At 36.5% G+C, this 22,157-nt stretch overlaps 1 protein-coding gene across 1 annotated transcript in view; it reads left to right on the plus strand.

Moving 5' to 3' along the window:
- The first annotated feature begins 2,433 nt into the window (after positions 1–2,433).
- The window catches only part of LOC100375390 (uncharacterized), a 39,793-nt gene continuing 20,069 nt past the window's right edge, over positions 2,434–22,157 (plus strand). Inside the window, exons 1-4 of the mRNA XM_002739410.4 lie at positions 2,434–2,663; positions 17,254–17,321; positions 17,647–18,688; positions 19,203–19,344. Coding sequence (XP_002739456.3) covers positions 2,636–2,663; positions 17,254–17,321; positions 17,647–18,688; positions 19,203–19,344 — 1,280 coding nt within the window. The 5' untranslated portion in view covers positions 2,434–2,635. The remainder of the gene's footprint in view (positions 2,664–17,253; positions 17,322–17,646; positions 18,689–19,202; positions 19,345–22,157) is intronic.

Below are 22,157 nucleotides of genomic sequence, written 5' to 3' on the forward strand. Positions count from 1 at the left end.
GCCACGTGTAGTGTCATCGCACATTCCTTATTTGGCAAGTTATGAATAATAGATATGTTGTTACTGATAATTGTATGGAGCAACAGATCCGATCATTGTATGGCAGAGGCAATATATTGCTTCTAAACTTGTCTAGCTGCAGTAGTAATTTTAAACATGTATTGTTCACAGCTTTGGTTTCAACATAGTCGTAAAAGTATTTATGATCTCCGTGTTGCGTATATTAATGCATTTCGTTTTTTCCTTGGTCGGCCCGGGGATTGTAGTGCTAGTAGTATATTTGTGTCCTCGAACATTCGTACATTTGACGCTCTTAGACGAAACATGTTTTTTTTTTTCACTCTATACCCGTCTAACTGAAAATAATATTAAGAAAACTTGCCTATATACCACATCTACTTTAGAACATTCAATTTATAATATGGGATGTACGGACTTCATGCTTTATTTCCTGCAAACAAGATTTAATAATAATAATAAAATTCTAAACAATCACATTATTAACCTATTGTGAGCGTCGTGGTGATGTCACGATATCACGTGATTAACTTTATAAAAGAACTTGGACTTGAGTCTAGACACGAGATGTATTCTTGGCTAGAGTAGACACATTTGAAGTCAGCAGCTTTGAAACCTCGCACGGTCTTACACGTGCGATTACCATAGAACAAGGACATGTGGTGAAAACGGTAGACATGATTCAGTGAATGAGCCCATTGCAACGATGCCATAGAACAGATGTAGCGACTATACTGAACAGCTGAATCAAAAACCTGTTTATGTCTATGATTAAATATTCCTTTTTTTTACTATAAAAATCAGTCGTATGAGAATTCTGAAATAAGAAATGTCACGCTGCATATGTTATAGATACGAGTATCTAAATAAATCATTGCATTCATTTAACATTAGCACAAATTGTTGAGTTACGGCGAAATACAATTCAGTACTAAAATCCTAAATAAACTTTTGCCAAATAAAAATGTATACCTACCTTGGATTAAATTTGACGACGCGTTATTCAAGACTAAAGCGTCAAAAACCATGCACATATAGCGGACTAAAAAGTATCATGTCACGTGATAAGACGTAACAACCAGGTTATTCATTTTTTTGCCCAAAATAGAACATGCAAATGTGACCGGATGGATGAGTGATGGAGATTCAGTTGATGCTTATGGCATTATCGTTTATGACAGTATGTTATTTATACTGATGATAATGAATAGAAATACTGCATCCATGTGGTACAAAGGTTATTTATAGTAAAATTGAAGTCCTCAGATACCAAGATATAAATATAATCGATGATATTTTGATACCCAGTGGATGACGTATAAGAATGCTATTGGTCAAGAACCTGGACTTAGCCGCAATGCAATGTTAATTACAACCTGGACCATGTGTGTGTTCATAAATGTTCCTTTATTGGCTTATCTGAGCCTGAGTTGAGAGTTTTTTGTAGATTGTGAACACCTGCATTTCTTATATATTCATAATACTAGTATTAGTTTTAAATAAAAACAGTGCTAGCTTGTTACATATAACGTAGCTCGCATAATGCTGCCTTTGCGTTTACAAATGATCATGTTCTATTGCCATCTAAGATTCGTACACATGACCGATCAAGCCTCCACCCAGGGGGCTTCACATCATGCTTATTTATTTTCATGATATAATCATATTCCACGGTAAATTCTTCTTTCTATCACGTGTGTATGTGTTTTTAACAGCATGTTAATGATTTCATTAAGATGTTTATTATGTGTCAATATTTATATGCAAATGACTACGTCACAGCCTCAAATCACCATATTCTCTTCCTTTTATAGAGGATGAAAACTCGTTTCCAGAAACTATGAATTACACTGAAATAAGTTAAGTTAAGCAAACTATTCTCAATTTTACAATACAAAAATGTTTCAAGTTAAAGCGCAGTAGTCGTCGCGCTGCGCATGTGCGACTTTTGTGTTGATAAACATTGATTTTCCCACAATCCAATGCGTTCTTCAAATGGAAATCACAAGTATGAGGTTTGACCTGGGCGCGACTTGCATTGATTACCGCCGGTGACTCCTTCGATACCTTTCAATAACATGAAAATTACTTAATTAAAGCTTGGAAACGTCTCAGTTCGTACTCGTTGATCTGCGCAACAGTCAAAGAAGCCATCTTTGTTTATATGAGACCCATATATCTCGCATATGCGCAGCGCGACGACTACCGCGCTTTAACATAATGAACAAAACAGTACAATATCTCAATGTCCGAGACAGTGTTTTGAACAGAACAGCAACCCCAGCCAATCAGATGAAAACTATATTTTATTTCTGTTTATGAATGTTTTGTAATGAGAGATAATTTGTGTTGAACTAAGAAAAGCTTTGGTAAAGAAAATTTGAACACACAAACACAAAATGATGACGCCCTCTCCCAATGACATCGATGATTCGTGAGGGCGCTATAACCAGGAAATGCCGCCATTTTGTTGAGGTGCTTTGTTGTTACGGAAGAAGTAATCACTTGAAGGTGAAGCTTGAGCAGTTGGTCGCGATAATCGCCCAGAGTTTTCGGTCGGTCGATTGATTCATCGTATTGTAGCACCTCATAAACTCTGCGCTATCCAGTAACAGCCATGGAGGAAGAATACGAGGGGAGCAACGGTAAGTTCAGTGAGTTATGTCACGCTGTGCTCACATGTCGCAGTACTTAGGCTTTCTTTTTGAGAGGTGCACACGTTGGTCACCAGTGCAAATTAAATAAAGAATCTGCCGCACGGAATGAATATAATCAGATTCTGATGCACAGTTTACATATTAGGCTAAAAATCACCAATAATATTCCTGTCACATAGGAAAAATTAGTTGTAAAACCAATTCATAAAAAAAAGACATGAAACCACAGTCACTTGGGGGCTGAAAATCAATAAATACTAATTTTCAAAAAAAATCATCCGCTATACGTATATAAATAAACAAGTTGTGAAACACGGCACCTAGTAAATCGATACCCTGTCGGTTTCAAATGTTGATTTCTTACCTTAAAATGCGAAACAAAAAGTGCAGAGGGGGTCAGGTGTTATGTTAATAACCATTGTTCATAATCGCTAACTAGGTTTTATTCAAAACTGCACAAATCGCGCGTTTTCTGGTGATATCCGACAATTTCATGACCGAAAATGGCCAGCAGCCAGAATCAAGGGGGATTCGCACAGAGTTCTGGGTAAATCAAGTGCGCATACTCATTTTCAGCCAATCAGGCATGCCGTAACAGCGAGTATAACTATTTCCTTGATTTACCCAGAACTCTGTGCGAATCCCCCTTGATTCTGGCTGCTGGCCATTTTCGTTCATGAAAGCGTCGGATATCATCAGAAAACGCGGGATTTGTGCAGTTTTGAATAAAACCAAGTTAGCGATTATGAACAATGGTTATTAATGTAACACCTGACCCCCTTTAAAATTTTTGTTTCGCATTTTAAGGTAAGAAATCGACATTTGAAACCGACAGGGTGTCGATTTACTAGGTGCCGTGTTTCACAACTTGTTTATTTATATACGTATAGCGGATGATTTTTTTTGAAAATTAGTATTTATTGATTTTCAGTCCCCAAGTGACTGTGCATGAAACCCCCTAAATAACTATCATCAGTGTCAAGAAAAGTATATGCTAAAATAGTAGAAACAAAACTAAAGAAACTGATTTTTAGGCGAAATTCAAGGTGGTGATATGTATGACAATGTTCTAAACAAAATCAATATTAGAACATATTATTTCAAATCTAATGAAGGGGTTAAGTTCTTTACTATCTAAACTGTGGGTAATGATTGGAACACAATTAATACCTGGTCTATTCTAGGCAGATGACATAGTTATCATAGCAAATAACGCAGTTAAACTACATACAAAACAAACAATTTAGAAATAAGAAACTAAAACATACAAATACTTAGGCATCATTTGCTATGTTCACACGGCAGCATTCTATTGGAGCCGAACTACTGCTCCTCCCACGGATTAACAGGAGATTATCTCCAATGCATTCATACGGTCGGGAGCTGAACGAGAGACGAGATCTGCCAGAGTTTGATTCAGTTCGTTCAGAGCCGAACGGAACAGTGCCCTCGAATAATTAGTGACTGAAAACGATTTTAGTGTTGTGCTTGTGTTTTTTTCTTTACATGGCATGATGCTGTTGAGCTAGGAGAAAAAAGAGCCTGAGCATGTAGGTAGAAAAGACAATGACTGGTATTATGATTTAGGTACTAGTATCTCGAATCAACAGGAAACACGGCAGCTAAAATGCGTTTAATACAACCTATTCGCTCAAGTTATTGTCATGCAAAATTACCATTTTGTAACTACTGTGGAATACTTTATTTTCGCTGAAAAGGCTTTTTGGGCGTTTTGTGTGGAATTTATTTTCACTGATTTTTGATGAGTTTAATGTGAAATATAGGAAAAAAAGTATATTCGCTGGATTTTATTTTCACGGAAACATCCCTTCAGCGAAAATAGCGGAAATAAATTCCAAGCGAAAATAAAGTATTCTACATTATTCAACTGTAGTGATATCTAAATTACTAGGAAGAATCACAGATTCTCTCTAGCTATCATAGAGGGACTATGGAAGAATCTAAACCTACCAGGAACATGTCACCGTACCGTGATCGCTTCTACGATTTTTATGTTTAGTGTCTTTAAAAAGTTGCCGTTCAGTCATTTTTTCAAGTTTTTGTCGCATAATTTTGTACGCCATTTTTTTGTTTCCCGTTGAGCTATCAATCTATCACAATAATTCGTTACTATATATTAGGTTGCGTACCTCTAGACTTTGTCAAGCCGGAAATTACGCTAAATTACGAAAGATGTTGTCTCCGCCATAATTGAAATGAGAGTTTACTCGAAGAAGACGATTGAGGGCGTGATTTTGGCTCTGATAGTTTGGCCCTGATGTGTTTACACGATCGGAGCCATGACAGGACTCGACCCTATCGGAGTTCAACCCAGAGGGTTTAGTTGAGCCGAACGCGTTTACACGCCCATTTTTGCTGGCTCGAGCCGTCGGGTTCTGATAAAATGCTGTCGTGTGAACATAGCAATTATTTCAAAATCATTGAAGGATCATTCAAATTTTAGGAAACTTATAAAAAAGAAATGAAAATATTCGCATACAGTGTTCTCCCCAGGAATTTAAACCACTGTGGTGGACTAATTTGCATATAGTTTGCATATCATTTACATAATAATAAAGATTGACCAAAGCACATTTACACCCCACACAATAAACAATATTTATTTAGCAGACTAAAAAGAAACAAATAAATTGTAAAAGGTTAAATGAAACTTATTTGAAACCTTTCAGTCAGGATTATGTTCACGACTTTCATGATCTTCAGGGTTCTCTATCTAACAAGTTTGTTAATTTATTTTCCCAAATAGATACATACATGCTTTATTTAATTTTTAGCAAAAATTTATATTTATGATTTATATTTATTTGGACGAAGCAAAATAAAATGTATGAAGTCGCACAAACGTTCGTAATTGGTTCATTAAAAAACTTGCATGAATGGCACCAAAAACCAAGGTGATCAAATGACATAAAATGTACACAATAGAAGATTTTCGATCTGCAGTTAACAGTTACTATCAAAAATAATAGAATTAGGTATAAAAAAACAAAATACATACTTAAAAGAATATTTTTCATTCGAATCGAAAGTTTGTTGATGTCTGCTTCGTTGAAACAGGCTATGACCCGGAAACAGTTCATTTTACTGTGTGCACCCTGATACTATGTAACGATGCTTTTGATTGGCCAAAGCCATGCATTGACGCGAAAAACAACCATTCAGAATATTTCTTCCAAAAGAACACAAGTAAATTTATTTCCTCAACTTATGATGCGAGTTGAAAGCATGGCTGTTTTACCAGGGTTTTTAAATCGTGATTTAAAGAAAATTCAACTTTAAATAGTGACATTTAAATATAAACATTTACATGTTCAAGCAAGCATTTGTGTGTACTTCTTGGTGATCAGCAATGTCTGTGATGGTCGTTTACGGTAAATTACCGATCATGCACGATGTTGCCACTACCTAGTCACGGCGTGAACTTGGTTTTAACCATAGACCTGATGTTTAATGAATGGTTTTACCGATAACGATTTTATATATTTGACGTCACCCTGGCAGTAAAAATATGGGTACGGTAATGCACTTTTCTAGGCCACATGTTCATTTTTAATCGTTTTGAACTTTTTGTTCGGTGGTGTTATCACCTCATGGTAACAAACCGGAATTTTCGCAGTTGCACCTTAAAACAATGAACCAGTTACCCTGAGCACAATGAATCATCTTCGGAAGACATTAGTTGCGTTCACGCACAGCTCCTTAGCACGGGCTAAGAGGTCAAATTCCTTAGCCCGTGCTAAGATTAAAACGTGCGTGAACGCTTAGCACAGGCTAAGGAATGCTAAGTACGGGTTAAATCTGATCCGAATTTAAGACGCGGTCTAGACCTTAGCACGGGCTAACGAAGTATGCGTGAACACTTAGCCCAGGGCTAAGCGCCCTCTGCAACGACCTTTGGGTGTGAAAATTGTCCCATGTTCGTCACTCTCCCTTGCAGAGTCTTCTTGACCTAGGGAGCCACAGAGAGCTGCAACTAGACTGCCACAGACGACATTTTACACCCAAATTGTTGGTATTCCGCGTTTTTTTTTAATTTATTTGTTTCTGATATCCTAAGCTTCTGTTGAAAAAAATGTGTGTTATTTAAAATAAATATGTCAAATGTTTTTACATTCAGTGCTAAAATCTTATCAAAATGTTAAAATAATGAAAAAGTAGATCGTGCGGTAGGAGACGTAGATGTGAATCGTCAGTTCAAATCGTCTGTGCGTTCGCGTCGTTGCCTTGGGGTGACGCGGGCGCCTCACGCCTGCCCAGTTTTCGTTCGCCTGCTATATGACGTCACAACTGGGCGATGTTAGGAAAAAGATAGCGAACTACGAAATCGATAGGTAAAAAGATGTTTAGGTAATTTTCTCTAACATAAAATGCTAGTGGGCGTGATTTCAAAATAAATTTGATACATTTTATATGAGTTTCACTTGCATAGCAGCAGACCAATACATCTACTTCCTACTGCGTTGTTTGCGGCACCCCCAGGGAGCGATGCGAACGCACTCACGGCAAAGCAAAAAGTAGGTCCAATCATTAATATTTAAATTAGCTTGTGGCAGAGACTAGTGGGACGTTCCCTGGCGACTACCTAGCTTAGTGATAAAAGACCCATAGTCTCTGCGACGGAGAATGCATGTTCGTATAACGACACTATTCCACCAGTCATTACTCCGCGCTCGCTTCCACACTAATCGGGTCACTGTAGTAGAGCGTACAGCAGCTCCAATCGTAGACAAAATAAATTTGGTTCGCTGTCTACGACATGCATTAATAAAACTCTGTCTTCTGTTACGCCCGTTGTATATTGTTTCTGTGCATCCAAATAAGTTGTGTCCGTCTTCTATCACGTTCCTGTGCACGTCGCTTCAAAATTAGAACGAAACATGCCAGCAGCAGAAATAGAACCTCGCGCATGTCATCCATTTTTCATTCGTAAATAGCAGCTGACCAAAGGTCACTGACTAATGGCACCCCTTAGCCTGTGCTAACGACTGGCCCTCCCTGTGCGTGGACGCAATTGGGTCTAGCCGAAATGCAAATATGCTAGATAAGCCTAAATCAGCTTAAATCTTAGCCCGTACTTCGTGTAACGTGAACACAACTAATGAGTGTTGGCCTGTTTTGTACAATTCTTTGTCTGGGACCATGCAGGGCGCACAGGAAATATAACAGGGCGCTGACAATTTAAACAGGGCGCCAATTTCAATAACAGGGCGCGGCGCCCTGTTAAAACCCCTCATGGAGAACCCTGATCTTATTTACTACGAAATTCTCCTTCAAAAAATCGACCACGTAATTATTTGGCGGATTGCTGGTTATTATTTCGACCATCAGCTTCTACAACGTTTACATTTACAGTATTAATGAACGAACAAATAAATAACACTTCCAAGCGATCATCAAAGTTACGACGTGACATAACTTACTTCGCGATGTTATACACCGGTTATACCAATAATTCCTATTACTCAGTCATGATGCCATGCAAAAAATATTACTTTTTTTATATGAAAAAACGTAAAATTTGAAATAGTTTTATCGGGAGCAATTATTTTTGACCACTCGATCGATAAAAAACACAGACCCGCCATGATAGTTGTGACGCATTAGTAGACCGGCATGTGTTCTTTGACCCGATGGGTCAAAAATGCCATTAACCAATCAGAATGCCACATGGTAATGCTGGTAGAACCAGAAGTTTGCCGAATGGTAAAAAATACATAGCCGCTGTTTGTACATAGATCAGGGAGTTTATTTGCCGAACGGATCAAGGAGGACAGTTTCCTCTTAGCGCAGCGAGGATTACCATGTATTATCATACTACGAACGCCTTCGGCAGCACTCGGCGGTAGGACATTCAAAAAGTGTCATTTTAAACCTCAAAATTCAGTCTCTGGTACAACATGGTGTGGTCCTTGTCATGCACCATTGCAAAGAACATTAAACGATCTTTATTTTGGACTAAAAAACAGTAATAGCAAGGTTTCAAAACATGACAATATTACCGATTCAAAAATACAACGGAAAATGTGCTGAAAAACGAAAAATTACTTAAAGAAATTCTCTGATTTTCAAAATTCCAACTTTCCGTTCTCACAAACACGATTCCTCTACATATAAAAGATCTACGCATGCTTTATGTCTTTTGGCTTTTACTGCGACACCGTAAAACAAGACCTTGGAGTGCGTACTGTACGCAGCAATGCTTGAGAGAAATGGCGTGTCGGCGGCGATCCTGAGGTGAAAGGACGATAAGACAAAGGGGATTATTGGATTAAACTTGGCTAAAACAAAAGTTTAGGAGAATTATTTTGGCTGTGACTCCTTCTCTTTTTACCTCCATGGTATGGATTTCAGATGAAAACTGCATGATGGTTTTCAAAAGAGGTGATTAGCAATTTTTAAAAGGTAAAAGAAGTCTTGAAAGAAGAGTTTTTACATGATTCACGATGATAACAGTTCAAATGTATTTTACCCAATCACGCAATAAACATGTTGTTTTTTCTTGAGTAGTGTGAACTGATCATGAACTCTGCATTGCCCATGTTATATCGGGGTGGAATTGATTTTGAAAGAATTTTAGCTTTCAATCTAAAGACTGTCTATCGCAGAAAGTATTTACTTACTTACAAACAAAAAGGTGCTAATTTTACTAAATTGACTTGTATTGTTTGAAGCGACTATGTCTATTGTTTACAAATTATTATCCACGACTGGCAGGATGTGTGTCGGCCGGTACGTAAGTATAATAACAATATAACAATAGTCCTGGTCGGAAGAATTTCCGTGGTGGTTGCTAATTTTGAGTGCCGGTCGGGCCGACCAGCGTGACGAGATACCCAATGAAAAAAGCACTGTGGCGGTCTCGCTAAATTACCGTGGCAGTGTCAGACCGATGTGGCGGCAAATCAAAGCACTGTGGCGGGGTCGCCACCCTGTTTACATCCTGGGGAGAACACTGGCATACAGTAAATCATAAATAACAGTTACAATAGATTTGAATGTGGTGATGTAACTATGGATCTAGTGTATGGCAGACAGAAAGTACAATGAATAAAAACAAACTTAAAAGCATCCAGTATCAATTTGTTAAGTTTGTCTTTAAAGTTAATAGGAATGTAGCATGCCCAGCAATATTGGGAGATCTTGGATGGCAAGACATCATCTACCGTATTTATCCGGGTAAGAGCCCAGTGTCCTGAACATGGAAAATTGCCAATATATCCCCTGCAAAATAATTGACAACTCACATATCGAACTGCGGCATGGAATAGAACAGCAAATGAAAACATGCAACAGAAATAAATGAACAATATGCAACACTAGAAGTATAAAAAAAATAATTTATTACTTATAATGTGACAAATAAATCAGAAATAATAAAAATCGACAGTGAGGAATCATTCGAATTTAGGATTTCCCCGCCGACAAACACATCCAATACGTGTGAACTCAATGAACTAAAATGTCATGGGTTTAACTGTGTCAAGTTATTTCCGGTCTCGACAAATTACGGATCTACTGTCATACAAGACCATTGATAATTTAAAAATTTACACAGTGAAAATTATAAAAATTCATAGCTGTTTGAAATAACTTCTCAGATCTTTATTTGTATGCTCATTGCCATCTTCGTCAAACTCAAAAGCCTCAAAGTTCAAGTCAGTGCCACTGTAGCCGTCGAATAAAAATCCCTACAGCTTCGTCCTGAAGTTCGTCGATATCGTCTCACACAATTTGGACTTAGCACTTTTAATCCACGGATTTCGCAATCTGTCAGCTTGGCACTTATAAAGAAACAAGAAAAATGGGGTCGCTCTGCTGCGATGGCATACGATGCTTTTGTTTACAGTCTGGCAATCATCTTTGACCTTTATGCATCTGCTTTACTGATTGGCTAAGAATGACATCACTACTAGTGTTTCATCATAGAGGTCAAATCGTGACATTGCTTTCTTATCAGACTCGATGCTTATCAATCACGGTGAAAGTTATCATTCAGCAAGTTCCGGCGGTTGGAATGTCTCACTATATGGATATCGCGGTGGGCTTGAAATAGAAATTTTTTTTTTATCCAGCGACTGAAGAATAGTTTTCATGACAGAAATGCAATAGCGGTGATGAAAGATGCAGGCAGTCTTCGGCGTAACATTGCAAAATTGCTGCCAAATTGCTACCAAATATTTTGTAAAGCCAAATAAACATGATTTCAACCACTCTCTCAGTATGGGCTGCTACAATATTGCAACATTGGTTTAATTATTGATGACGCTACGGCCGACCGAGTGAGTGCAACACTTGCTTCGTGGCTCTCCTTATAAGAGTTCTAACTGAGGAAGACTTGGAAGGGAATAAAACAGGATAGGAAAATTATAAAGGTAACGGGGTATGTAAGCTTTGTAATGATGGAAAGGAGGATGTTTATCACTTTTTATTTCTTTGCAAATCAGCTAACCACTTAGGCAGGGAATATGGCTTGAGTCACCTGTTTTTTAATTTATTCATAAATGACATTAAAGTAGATGTAAATTCATTGCACTATGACCCACAAACTGGTCTACAGAATGCTATCAATGCCCTGCAATCATACTATAAATTATGGAAGTTTCTAACTGATGCTAAATTACTTACGATGTATGTGTGAAGTTTGAATGTAATTGGTCCAGACATGTCCAAGATGTAGGTCCAAACGCACACACGCAGAGACACATTGATGCACAGAGATTATTCCATACATTGTAAGTCCCCGTTTTTGGACTGTGACTGAACAGGGACTAATTAATGCGGTTTGGTGTCTGAAGCCACTGTTGAGTTAACCAAATTAGTTTGTTGATATAAAACCTAGCCATAGTCTGGTGCAATAATAGTATATTCATGAAATGTTCTGAATGCTTGGTCACAGTTTGTAATGAATTGAATACGGTTGGAATGCCAGTGATATCTGCACATTTCTGATTAATGTTAATGTGTACAGCTATGATATTTCAAATAATTTGTGTTTATAGTCTAATCACATACCATTGGAGAATTAATATAGTATTAGGTTTATTGATATCTGAGGTATATATATAGTATTTGATCATTATTAACTGTATATTAATCCATTGTAAGTAATGTTCACGTACTAGATATTTTTGGTGTTTACAGTAAATATTTGTGTATGCCTGGTATATCGTACAATCATGTGATACCTTGTGCACACAGAACAAATAAATCTATATTTTGTTTTCATCTTTGTTTGTCGATCCCTGACATTTCCTGATGTTGAGAGGTAACATACATGTACATTGCTTCCTAGCATTGGGCCGAGACACAGGCTAAGAGTTATTCTTTCCAATTCATCATTGTTAATATAAAATTTAAATTTGATTAGACATTTACCTGTTTTATTGAATATTACTTTTGATATTGTACGTATTCACATTAATTTGTTTCACAATCTGATTCATGATGGCCAAATGGCGGCCATTTTTGCACTGAAAAATCATCAAAATCAACCATTCCTCAGTTGTTTACAGATGGCTTTTGTTCTAACTCGGTACATACATTGGACATTATGGGACCTTGATGTACGTCATTTTGTTTTTCAGATAAGATTCAATATTATGAAAATGATGTCAAAATTGCAATTAAACAAATTAAGACTAAAAAAGCATCAGGATATGATGGCTTCTTCTGATAGCTATAGTTCTGATTTTCTTGTAAATCCACTAAAAAATTATTCAATCTACTGTACTTCCCAGAGTATAAGCCCAGGGGCCTGACATGTAAAATTAGTTAGTGGGGTGGGCTTATATCATATCACAGCGAATGCATGCAAAACAGCACTAACTGGACAAAGAGGGTGTTCTTTGATAACTGGGAGGATCAGCAAAATCTTGTGGTCTCTAGTTTGAATAGTTTTAGATCATAATACCATAACAAGCAATCCTCGTGGATGAATTGAAAAAGCTTCCCGGTTTAAATGTTTCTAGGGATCAAACCCTGTTATGGATGGTATATTTCACATTTTCTATGCAGCCCAAGAACACCAACAAGGCTCACAAAAAACACTTTGAAAACATTAGATAAATCAAGCTAACACACAGACAAAATTATCTTTTCGATATTATTTTTCGAGGAAGGATCCTGGCAACCAACCAAACCTCTCTTCTTAAAAGACAAAATTTACCATGGGTAAACCAGTGCCGAAAGTATCATGGTCAAGTCTAATTTATAGTAGCAATGGTAACTACTCGAAAGCTGCTGGAATGAAAATACTTCATATGTAAACCATATATAAAGCTGCATTCCTTCATTCATTCAATGGTGGATTATTGCGTTTGAGCAGAGTTTAAACTAATTTCACAACTGTCATTAAAGTCGACTACAAGTATCATAAAATCATCTACTTGCTTGGCTACCTTTGCTGTGATGTGTTCTCATCCATACAATCACAACAGCCTAATTTGATGCATTATCATGCTGAGCTTGATTTGGAGTTGCAGAGTGTGATATAGAAATTATGGGAGAAGCGGATTTTTTGACTTTTTAGCTCCGCTGTCGACTTTGTCGAGCGGAGCTTATCATATGAGTGATTGTCCGTCGTCGTCCGTGTCAATGTTTTACTTTTTCGACTTCTTCTTGAAAACTACAAGCCTGAATGCTTTGATACTTGGTGTATATGTACCTTGGGTAGACCTCTCTTAGGTTTGTTCATTTCATGTTGATATCTTCAATTCTCTAATTTTGGTGAATATTTTTGTCATTTTTGGTAAAAAGTGATATTTTCGACTTCTTGTTAAAAACCGCAAGTGCAAATGCTTTGATAATACATATATAGGTACTACATGTGGACCTCTCTCAGATTTGTTCATTTTGTAATGATATCTTTAATTCTCTAATTTTGGTGAATATTTTTGTCATTTTTGGTAAAAAGTGATATTTTCGACTTCTTGTTAAAAACCGCAAGTCCAATTGCTTTGATACTACATATATAGGTACTACATGTGGACCTCTCTCAGATTTGTTCATTTCGTGATGATATCTTCAATTCTCTAATTTTGGTGAATATTTTTGTCATTTTTGGTAAAAAGTGATATTTTCGACTTCTTGTTAAAAACCGCAAGTCCGATTGCTTTGATATTACATATATAGGTACTACATGTGGACCTCTCTTAGATTTGTTTATTTTGTGATGATATCTTCAATTCTCTAATTTTGGTGAATATTTTTGTAATTTTTGGTAAAAAGTGATATTTTCGACTTCTTGTTAAAAACCAATAGTTCAATTGCTTTGATATTACATATATAGATACTACATGTGGACCTTTCTCAGATTTGTTCATTTTGTGATGATATCTTCAATTCTCTAATTTTGGTGAATATTTTTGTCATTTTTGGTAAAAAGTGATATTTTCGACTTCTTGTTGAAAACTGTAAGTCCGATTGCTTTGATATTACATATATAGGTACTACATGTGGACCTCTCTCAGATTTGTTCGTTTTGTGATGATATCTTCAATTCTCTAATTAATTTATTTTGGTGAATATTTTTGTAATTTTTTGGTAAAAAGTGATATTTTCGACTTCTTGTTAAAAACTGTAAGTCTGATTGCTTTGATACTATTCATATTGTTCATTTTCTAATCATGTCTTCAGTTCTTTAATTGAAATGTGCATTGCTAACAGCGGAGCTATCTCAGCCGATAGGCTGCTTGTTTTTTTTTGCTATGGATTTTTTATGATCTGAAATATACACATAATAATAATAATAGTAATAATAACGGGCTGAAATCAACAAGATATTAAGAACAACCAACATACATTGGGTCTGTGTGGTTTTACCACAATTAGTATTGCAGGGCTAATTTCAATCGACTTTGGAATAATAGCATATTGATTCAACAAGTCAATTTTTGGACGAAACGACTTGTGGGACGAATCGATTTGTGGGACGAATCGACTTTGGTATGAATAAACTTGTGGGAATAATCGACATGTGTGACAAATGTGATTTGGGATGAATCAACCATTCACTAAGGGGGTCTGCTCATAGCCCTTTATTACAGACTGTGATCACCTGGATACTTGGCATTTTTAGTCCTCGTTCGGACATAGTCCGAAAACGGGGACTTATGGTTTGCCCTGTGTGCGTCCGTGATCACCTGTATCTCAAACATGCATGGACCGATTAAATTCAGACTTCACTCATACATCACACATTATATGGGACATATGCACATGCATTTTTTTCATGATCCGATTAACGATGGCCGAATAGCGGCCGAAAATGCATCAAAATCGCATTTTTTCACCATTCCGGACCCGGATCTCAGTTATGCATGGACGGATTTTGTTCAAATTTGGTGCATACATTAAACATAATAGGACCTTGATGCACGTCATTTTTTTTTGGGATTGGGTTTGAAATGGCCGACTAGCGGCCATTTTGTTTTAAAGAATTCAGTTCTGGATCCGTATCTGAGACATGCCTGGATTGATCGAGTTCAAACTTCACACACACAAGGTATATCATGTCACAAATATGTATGGGCATTTGTTTCATGATCTCATTAACGATAGCCAAATGGCGGCCGCTTTAAGGCCGAAAATGCATTGAAATCGCACATTTTCACCATTCCGGACCTGGATCTCAGTTATGCATGGACAGATTTTGTTCAAATTTGGTACATACATTAAACATAATAGGATCTTGATGCACGTCATTTTTTTTTGGGATTGGGTTTGAAATGGCCGACTAGCGGCCATTTTGTTTTAAAGAATTCAGTTCTGGATCCGTATCTGAGACATGCCTGGATTGATCGAGTTCAAACTTCACACACACAAGGTATATCATGTCACAAATATGTATGGGCATTTGTTTCATGATCTCATTAACGATAGCCAAATGGCGGCCGCTTTAAGGCCGAAAATGCATTGAAATCGCACATTTTCACCATTCCGGACCTGGATCTCAGTTATGCATGGACAGATTTTGTTCAAATTTGGTACATACATTAAACATAATAGGATCTTGATGCACGTCATTTTTTTTTTCGGATCAAGTTCGAAATGGCCGACAGGCGGCCATTTTGTTTTAAAGAATTCAGTTCTGAATCCGTATCCGAGACATGTCTGGATTGATCAAGTTCAAACTTCACACACACATGTTACATCATGTCACAAATAGATATGTGCATTTGTTTCACGATCCGCTTAACAATAGCTGAATGATTGCCATTTTAAGGCCGAAAATGCATCAAAATCACGTATTTTCACAATTCCGGAACCGGATCTCAGTCATGCATAGATGGATTTTGTTCAGATTTAGTGCATATATTAAACATTATATAAGCTTGATGCACACCAATTTTTATTCGGATCAAGTTCAAAATGGCCGACTGGCGGCCATTTTGTTTTAAAGAATTTAGTTTTCGATCCATATCTCGGACATGCCTGGACAGATCAAGTTCAAACTTCACCTACACATCATACATTATATCATACATATGCCTGTGCATTTAGGCCAGTCCTTTTAAGGTCAAAAATTCACCAAAATTGCACATTTTCACCATACCGGAACTGAATTTTAGTCATGCGTAGGCAAATTTAGTCTAAATTTTTTTTTAGGATTGTGTTGAAAATGGCTGACTGGTGGCTATTTTGTTTTACTGCATGCAATTCAACATCCATATTGTTGCGTATAAGCTGATCAAGTTCAAACTTCACACACACATCATACATCATGGTATACATAATTGGACCTTGCAGCACATCATTTATTTTGCAGATCTTCGTCAAGTTTTTCAGATGAAATTTTGACTTTTAACGAATGTTGTATTATTTTGTTTTACTAAATATAGTTCCGGATCCATTTCTCAGGCGTCATACATACATCATACATGTTGGGTGGGTCAAGATCTGATTTAAGATGGGTGTATAACATCCATCAAAGGTCAAAAATTCGTCAAAATTGCACATATTCACCATGGGTGAATTTAGTTCACACTTCATGCATACATTGTACATTATGGTACCTTGTATCACGTTGTTTTGTTTTCCAAATCGGGTTTTAACTGAATACAGTTCAGCATCCATATCTCAGGCATGCCTGAACCGATCAAGACCACACTTCACACACATACAATGTGTTGTACATATGCAGGTGCATTTCGGATCAGACCACTGAAAGTGGTCTGAGATTTCGATCATGATCTGCTTTGAATGTCTATGTCACTCAAATATGAACAGAACGGGGACGTGTCATTGACAATGACTTGTTAGTCTCTGTTCTGACGTAGAACAAACTCTTATACAATATAAGTTCACCTCTGTGTGTGCATTTTAAACATAATGGGTCCTTGATGCAAATCATTTTTTTTCAACAGATTGTTGAAACAATTGTTGACTGATGGAAATTTTGTTTTTAACAAATGCTTAAGACAGTGAAAACATGGCCAGTGTGGTGGCAGTTTCTTGATGCTTGGTTCTAGATGCTTTTTAATTTTTTATTTTTCATGAACATGAATCTACTGAACTCAGTTTTCTGTGTTTTGGTTTACATCTATTTCTACTTTTTCAGGTGGGAGTACACCAGTACAAGATGAATATGAAGAAGAAGGGGAGGAACAAGGAAATGAAGATCTTGAGGTACATATAAAGAATTGAAAAATGATGTGGTGATGCAGTGTTTTTTTAGTCTTGTGATTATATTTTTCAATGCATATCAAGAAAATATATATAATTATACATGTATATATAATGTTTGATCTGCAAAACTGTGTTAAGCACAGGTTTCTAATATGCACCAGTTGATAAGTTTTGTTGGCCTTATTTAGGTTTCTGGTGTAAACATGGTTAATGAGAAACTGTATTGGTTTCTGACAGCTCTTATATGCCACAAACTGTTTGTAAATATGCATGAACACACTTCCTACTCTTAGTTTTATTCTTAGCATTTTTTTTTGTTTACTAGGAAGGAGAATATCGGTCGGACTCTGATGAGGAATCAGATAAAGAAGCAAATGATGAAGAGAGCAATGATGAAGAACAAAAAGACAGTGATGATGAGAGAGTGAGTGAGGGTGAATTTCAAGAAGAAGCTGAGGAGCACGAAAATGAAGAACAGGAAGAGGGGGAAGACGTTGGTGAGGAAGATGGTGTGGAAGGGGATGGTATGGAAGAACATGAGGTGGCTAGTGATGATGAAGAACAAGAGGGAGAGGAGGATGGTGAGGAAGAAGAGGTGGGTGTGGAAGAAGGGGAAGAACAGGAAGGGGAAGAGATGGGTAGTGATGTAGAACAGGAGGGTGAGATAGAAGAAGGTGGTGAGGAAGAGGATGGCAGTGGTGAAGAGGTTGAGGGTCAAGAAGATGACGACATTGAATATGAACAAGAGGAAGGGAGTGGTAATGAAGGTGAAGAGGGCGAGGTTGTGAGTGAAGAAGAACATGAAGAAGCAGTTGATGAAGAGCAAAGTGATGAGCAGGAAGTAGCAGGTAGTGACCATGGTGATGATGAAAATGTAGAAATTGGTGATGCAGCAAGTGGATCTGAAGAAGATGAAAATGAGCAAGAAAGTGACAATGAAGAGAGTGCACAGGTTGAGGAGACAGTTGAAGAAGGTGATGCGCATCAATATGCTGAGGGGATACAAGAGGATAATGAAGAGGAGATTGAACAGCAGCAGCAAGAAGATGAAGAGGAAAGGGGTGCGAATGATGTAGAAATGGGAGAAGATGCTGAAGATCAAGAACCTGATGAGGAAGAGTCAGTATCAGTTGAGCAAGGTGTTAGTGAAGAGGAAGAAGTAAGAATTGAACAAGAGAGTGGTGATGAAGAGAGACAGGAAGAGGAAAAGGATGAGAAGAGTGAAGATCAAGTTGCTGCTGATATAGAAGATGGAGATGAAAGTAGTCTAGGGAAAAAGACAGAAGAGAATGATGAACAGTCTGAGGAAGGTAGTGCCAGTAGAGACAATTCTTTACAGATTGAGGAAGAATCTGAACATATGCAAGGTAAATTTGATGACTAATTAGTATTAGTGGTTACCCTCTGGAGAAGGCTTAGGTGTTTATTATCAGTGAGCATGCTGCTGTTTTAGATTAGGGGTTTGGAATACAAATTTATGTTCAAATCTTAGTTGAATTGAGTTGAAAAATGTCCAAATTGAGTTCAGTTATTGTGCATTGCCATTCACAATGTATATGAGTCAAACTTTTATAAACAAGTGTCATGGAGAGTTTACCTGTGCAAAGTAGTAATGTGTCTAATAAATATCAATGTGTTGAAATAAGAAGCATCCATCCATTAATCAAGTACAATGGACATATAACAATGTACATGGGACAAAGTACAATTACACACATACATGTACAATAGTACAGAAATTAACTTATCACAGTAGAAGAAATGATCAGATCAGCTTTCATAGCAATTAAAGTACAAAAGAATGATATATGGCCCTCAAGGCTAAGACAAAGAAGTGATATCAGATGATGCATAATAAACAATTCATTCTTCTCATTTAAGATGAAGAGTCCAAATCTACGGATGTACAACTGAACAAAGATGAAGATGATACAAATCAGGTTGATGGAGATGAAGACACTGTATCCAGAAAAAGAACTATTGATAGTAGTGATGATAGTGCTGATGAAAGTGATGAAGAAAAGTAAGTCAACTTTTATTTTCAATTTCAATAACAACTGTAACAAATGTTGTTTTGTAATTGGACTATAACCTGATATAATAACTATGTATTAGTAGCATGTGCATGTTGGTGTTGGTGTTGTCGTTGTCACCGTCGTCGTCTTTGTTGTTGTTGTTGTCATTGCCGTTGAGTTTTAAAGTGTAGAGTCAGAATACGCTCGCAATTATAGAAACTCTGATGTTTTAATTAAAGTACAAAGAAAACATTGAAACATGTTGTCAGAATTACATTGTGTGATCAAGTGACCAAAGAAACGACTACATTTAGTTAAATCAGTCAACCAAAGCTATGAGCGAGTGATCAATTTTACACATCACACCAGCGAGTTATTTAATTTTCTACCACATAATTAATTACATACGCAAGTTTGTTCAAGAGTAAGAGTAAAAGTACTCAAGAAACAGAAAAGTGTGAAGAAAAGCAAATCTCCAAGTATTTACTAAAGCCAGAGCACCTGATTAACTTGATATGAATGGCATGAAGAATTAACACTAGCTGAGCTAGTATGAACGTAACAAGAAGAAGAGAAAAAACGCAAACTATTTCTTTATTAGAGACTGATTTGTCAAATCGATGACTCTCAACTGAGAGAAAGGCTGTGGATCGAGGTCTAGAGAAATGCATTCAAATATGTTGGGTGTCTTAATTGTCAAAAGAAAGAACCAGAGAGATTAATCCAGTAGCTGTCCATGCAGTAAAGCACGATGATACTAGTTTATATAAGAAGCCAGTTAGAGTGCAGCAGTCAGTCTGACAATATTGTGAAGAATATCATAATAAATGTCTTGCATATGGTAAGAATGATGTAACTGCAAGAAAATGAAACATTGCATCACAGCACATGCAAAAAAAAAAAGAAATCAAGACAAAACACAGTATAGCTATAAATAATAAGGACAACTTTGTCAGTAACTTCTTCATGCCTCAATGATCATTAATAGCAAGCAAATGAAATTCAACAAATCTGGAAGAAACCTGGGGAAAGATTTTGGTGAGCTGAGGAACTCAGATACATGTATAGAGTACTCATTATGTACAAGGATAGAGTCAATGGGATGATTCAAAGTCCAGCATGATCAATTCACTAGTTACACACTAGTCACAATCACAATGGCGTCAATGACCATGGTAAAACTTAAATTATACTCTATTTTAGGCGTTAGGAAAGATTGAAATGTCAGAAATATTACGCCAAAATATTGAAACACTTTAAAAAAATGCTGATTCCATTTTATTTTTTTGAAAACTCAAAGACAAGACATCTGGCATCCATCAAATCAGAAAAGGTTGATTCTGGGCTGAAACAATCCATCAAAAATAGAACTGTCCACTAACACATCAAGGGATTATCTAATTGTAAATATGAATTCATGTAGCAGGTGATTAACTCAACTTCTAACCTTGTTTTACAATAGAAAGGAAATGTTACCATGTAATTAATGATCATATATTGGTATTTGTCTTCATGTTAATAGTCATATTATCACATGTATCGTGCAGTATCAGTGACATTAAGACATCTAATATATTGGTATTTGTCTTCATGTCAATAGTCATATTATCACATGTATCGTGCAGTATCAGTGACATTAAGACATCTAATATATTGGTATTTGTCTTCATGTCAATAGTCATATTATCACATGTATCGTGCAGTATCAGTGACATTAAGACATCTAATATGTTTCTATATTACACCCCTGAGTGACAAATTTGAAATTTTGACATTACCAAATAGTCACCTTAAATGCCATGGCATGTCTTATTGAATTACTTGAAAACTGTTGATCAATCTGAATAATATTTTCAAATTTTAAATATTCATTATACATCATGTCATAGATAAACAGATATATTGGTTTGACGATCCTATTCAAAATGGCAAATGGTGGTCATTTTTGTGCTAAAAAAAGCATCAAATATCAAGCATTTATGGGTGGATTTTGTTCAAACTTGGTAGACACATTAGACATTACGGGTTCCTGATGCTCATCATTTTATTTTTGACTTCCATGTGCGGAGCACAAAATGGGAGTCTTTGCAGTTAGTGTGTCTGTATGTATGTGTGTGTGTATGTGTGTTCGACTGTTCCACTGCTATCTCAAGAACCATACATTGGTAAAAATCCATGCTCGTTAATTACCTAATTTGCATGATAATTAGCTAATTTTTAGCTGTTCTATGACTGTTCCACTGATATCTAAAGAACCACTCATTGGATTTTGATGAAACTTGGTACATAGATGCTCTGAACATATGCGCAGATTTGATTAGTTTTTGGTAAAAATCCGTGCATATTAATTACCTAATTTGCATGATAATTAGCTATTTTTTAGTGGTTCCATGACTGTTCCACTGATATCTAAACAACCACTCATTGGATTTTGATGAAACTTGGTACATAGATGCTCTGAACTAATGCTAGGTTTTGATTAGTTTTTGGTAATAATCCGTGGATACTAATTACCTAATTTGCATAATGATTAGTCAATTTTCGGTTTTTCCACTGATATCTCAAGTACTAATCACATTTCAATGAAACTTGGTACATAGATGTCATATGACACTGCACACTGATAGTTTTTATGGTAATATCAGTACATATAATTACCTAATTTGCATAATTAATTAATTTTCAGCTTTTGATATAAGTAGTGAGCATTACCTTTCAATGAAACTTGGTACTTACATACTCAAGGACTATGCAGAGATTGATTGTTTCGAATAAATATTTGTGCATATTAATCACCTAATTTGCATAATTAGTTAATTTT

The sequence above is a fragment of the Saccoglossus kowalevskii genome, chromosome 1 (assembly GCF_978046115.1).
Source record: "Saccoglossus kowalevskii chromosome 1, keSacKowa6.1, whole genome shotgun sequence".
Taxonomy (NCBI): domain Eukaryota; kingdom Metazoa; phylum Hemichordata; class Enteropneusta; family Harrimaniidae; genus Saccoglossus; species Saccoglossus kowalevskii.